Below are 2,819 nucleotides of genomic sequence, written 5' to 3' on the forward strand. Positions count from 1 at the left end.
ATAGAGGGCTAGATTGCTATTGTTAAAGCAATAATATAAATGCACGAATGACGTAAGCTATGTGCCATTCTATCATAAATATCAATTTTTGTTAATTACATTAAATTATATATAAGCATTTAAGTCGTTGATGGCAGAAGTGGGGCTTACCCCATGCTAGCTCGTCGAACAGGGATTCACCCGACAACCTCCTCCCACATTCCTCACCATCCATCACCTCGGCTCTCGACAACAACCGTCCAGAGTCAGTCTGCGATCTGGAGCCGAGACAGTCTCACAGTTTTCAATACCTCTTTCTCTCATGACGACGACTTCAATGTATATATTAATACATATACATGTCTATCCTGAAAGACCTTTATTATGATTGTTTTATTTTATTCCAGTCAACATTAAAAGAATCACTCATAGCATTTGGTTAATTATCTGAATACAATTACATGATGCAGTGGAGGAAGAAGACCAGGAAGATAAACAATCTCAACTGCGGACATGGTCCTCTTCACTGGAGGTAAGTAATCTAGTGGAGGTAAGTAATCTAGTGGAGGTAAGTAATCTAGTGGAGGTAAGTAATCTAGTGGAGGTAAGTAATCTAGTGGAGGTAAGTAATCTAGTGGAGGTAAGTAATCTAGTGGAGGTAAGTAATCTAGTGGAGGTAAGTAATCTAGTGGAGGTAAGTAATCTAGTGGAGGTAAGTAATCTAGTGGAGGTAAGTAATCTAGTGGAGGTAAGTAATCTAGTGGAGGTAAGTAATCTAGTGGAGGTAAGTAATCTAGTGGAGGTAAGTAATCTAGTGGAGGTAAGTAATCTAGTGGAGGTAAGTAATCTAGTGGAGGTAAGTAATCTAGTGGAGGTAAGTAATCTAGTGGAGGTAAGTAATCTAGTGGAGGTAAGTAATCTAGTGGAGGTAAGTAATCTAGTGGAGGTAAGTAATCTAGTGGAGGTAAGTAATCTAGTGGAGGTAAGTAATCTAGTGGAGGTAAGTAATCTAGTGGAGGTAAGTAATCTAGTGGAGGTAAGTAATCTAGTGGAGGTAAGTAATCTAGTGGAGGTAAGTAATCTAGTGGAGGTAAGTAATCTAGTGGAGGTAAGTAATCTAGTGGAGGTAAGTAATCTAGTGGAGGTAAGTAATCTAGTGGAGGTAAGTAATCTAGTGGAGGTAAGTAATCTAGTGGAGGTAAGTAATCTAGTGGAGGTAAGTAATCTAGTGGAGGTAAGTAATCTAGTGGAGGTAAGTAATCTAGTGGAGGTAAGTAATCTAGTGGAGGTAAGTAATCTAGTGGAGGTAAGTAATCTAGTGGAGGTAAGTAATCTAGTGGAGGTAAGTAATCTAGTGGAGGTAAGTAATCTAGTGGAGGTAAGTAATCTAGTGGAGGTAAGTAATCTAGTGGAGGTAAGTAATCTAGTGGAGGTAAGTAATCTAGTGGAGGTAAGTAATCTAGTGGAGGTAAGTAATCTAGTGGAGGTAAGTAATCTAGTGGAGGTAAGTAATCTAGTGGAGGTAAGTAATCTAGTGGAGGTAAGTAATCTAGTGGAGGTAAGTAATCTAGTGGAGGTAAGTAATCTAGTGGAGGTAAGTAATCTAGTGGAGGTAAGTAATCTAGTGGAGGTAAGTAATCTAGTGGAGGTAAGTAATCTAGTGGAGGTAAGTAATCTAGTGGAGGTAAGTAATCTAGTGGAGGTAAGTAATCTAGTGGAGGTAAGTAATCTAGTGGAGGTAAGTAATCTAGTGGAGGTAAGTAATCTAGTGGAGGTAAGTAATCTAGTGGAGGTAAGTAATCTAGTGGAGGTAAGTAATCTAGTGGAGGTAAGTAATCTAGTGGAGGTAAGTAATCTAGTGGAGGTAAGTAATCTAGTGGAGGTAAGTAATCTAGTGGAGGTAAGTAATCTAGTGGAGGTAAGTAATCTAGTGGAGGTAAGTAATCTAGTGGAGGTAAGTAATCTAGTGGAGGTAAGTAATCTAGTGGAGGTAAGTAATCTAGTGGAGGTAAGTAATCTAGTGGAGGTAAGTAATCTAGTGGAGGTAAGTAATCTAGTGGAGGTAAGTAATCTAGTGGAGGTAAGTAATCTAGTGGAGGTAAGTAATCTAGTGGAGGTAAGTAATCTAGTGGAGGTAAGTAATCTAGTGGAGGTAAGTAATCTAGTGGAGGTAAGTAATCTAGTGGAGGTAAGTAATCTAGTGGAGGTAAGTAATCTAGTGGAGGTAAGTAATCTAGTGGAGGTAAGTAATCTAGTGGAGGTAAGTAATCTAGTGGAGGTAAGTAATCTAGTGGAGGTAAGTAATCTAGTGGAGGTAAGTAATCTAGTGGAGGTAAGTAATCTAGTGGAGGTAAGTAATCTAGTGGAGGTAAGTAATCTAGTGGAGGTAAGTAATCTAGTGGAGGTAAGTAATCTAGTGGAGGTAAGTAATCTAGTGGAGGTAAGTAATCTAGTGGAGGTAAGTAATCTAGTGGAGGTAAGTAATCTAGTGGAGGTAAGTAATCTAGTGGAGGTAAGTAATCTAGTGGAGGTAAGTAATCTAGTGGAGGTAAGTAATCTAGTGGAGGTAAGTAATCTAGTGGAGGTAAGTAATCTAGTGGAGGTAAGTAATCTAGTGGAGGTAAGTAATCTAGTGGAGGTAAGTAATCTAGTGGAGGTAAGTAATCTAGTGGAGGTAAGTAATCTACTGGAGGTAAGTAATCTACTGGAGGTAAGTAATCTACTGGAGGTAAGTAATCTACTGGAGGTAAGTAATCTACTGGAGGTAAGTAATCTACTGGAGGTAAGTAATCTACTGGAGGTAAGTAATCTACTGGAGGTAAGTAATCTACTTCAGGCAT

At 38.9% G+C, this 2,819-nt stretch overlaps 1 protein-coding gene across 1 annotated transcript; it reads right to left on the reverse strand.

Annotated features, from left to right (window-relative positions):
• Positions 1-422: 422 nt before the first annotated feature.
• Positions 423-2,819, reverse strand: LOC124777101 (early nodulin-75-like). Its single transcript, XM_047252418.1, has one exon. The coding sequence runs from the start codon at positions 2,817-2,819 to the stop codon at positions 423-425; it is 2,397 nt and encodes a 798-aa protein (XP_047108374.1).

Source organism: Schistocerca piceifrons, chromosome 1, assembly GCF_021461385.2.
Source record: "Schistocerca piceifrons isolate TAMUIC-IGC-003096 chromosome 1, iqSchPice1.1, whole genome shotgun sequence".
NCBI classification, from domain to species: Eukaryota; Metazoa; Arthropoda; class Insecta; order Orthoptera; family Acrididae; genus Schistocerca; species Schistocerca piceifrons.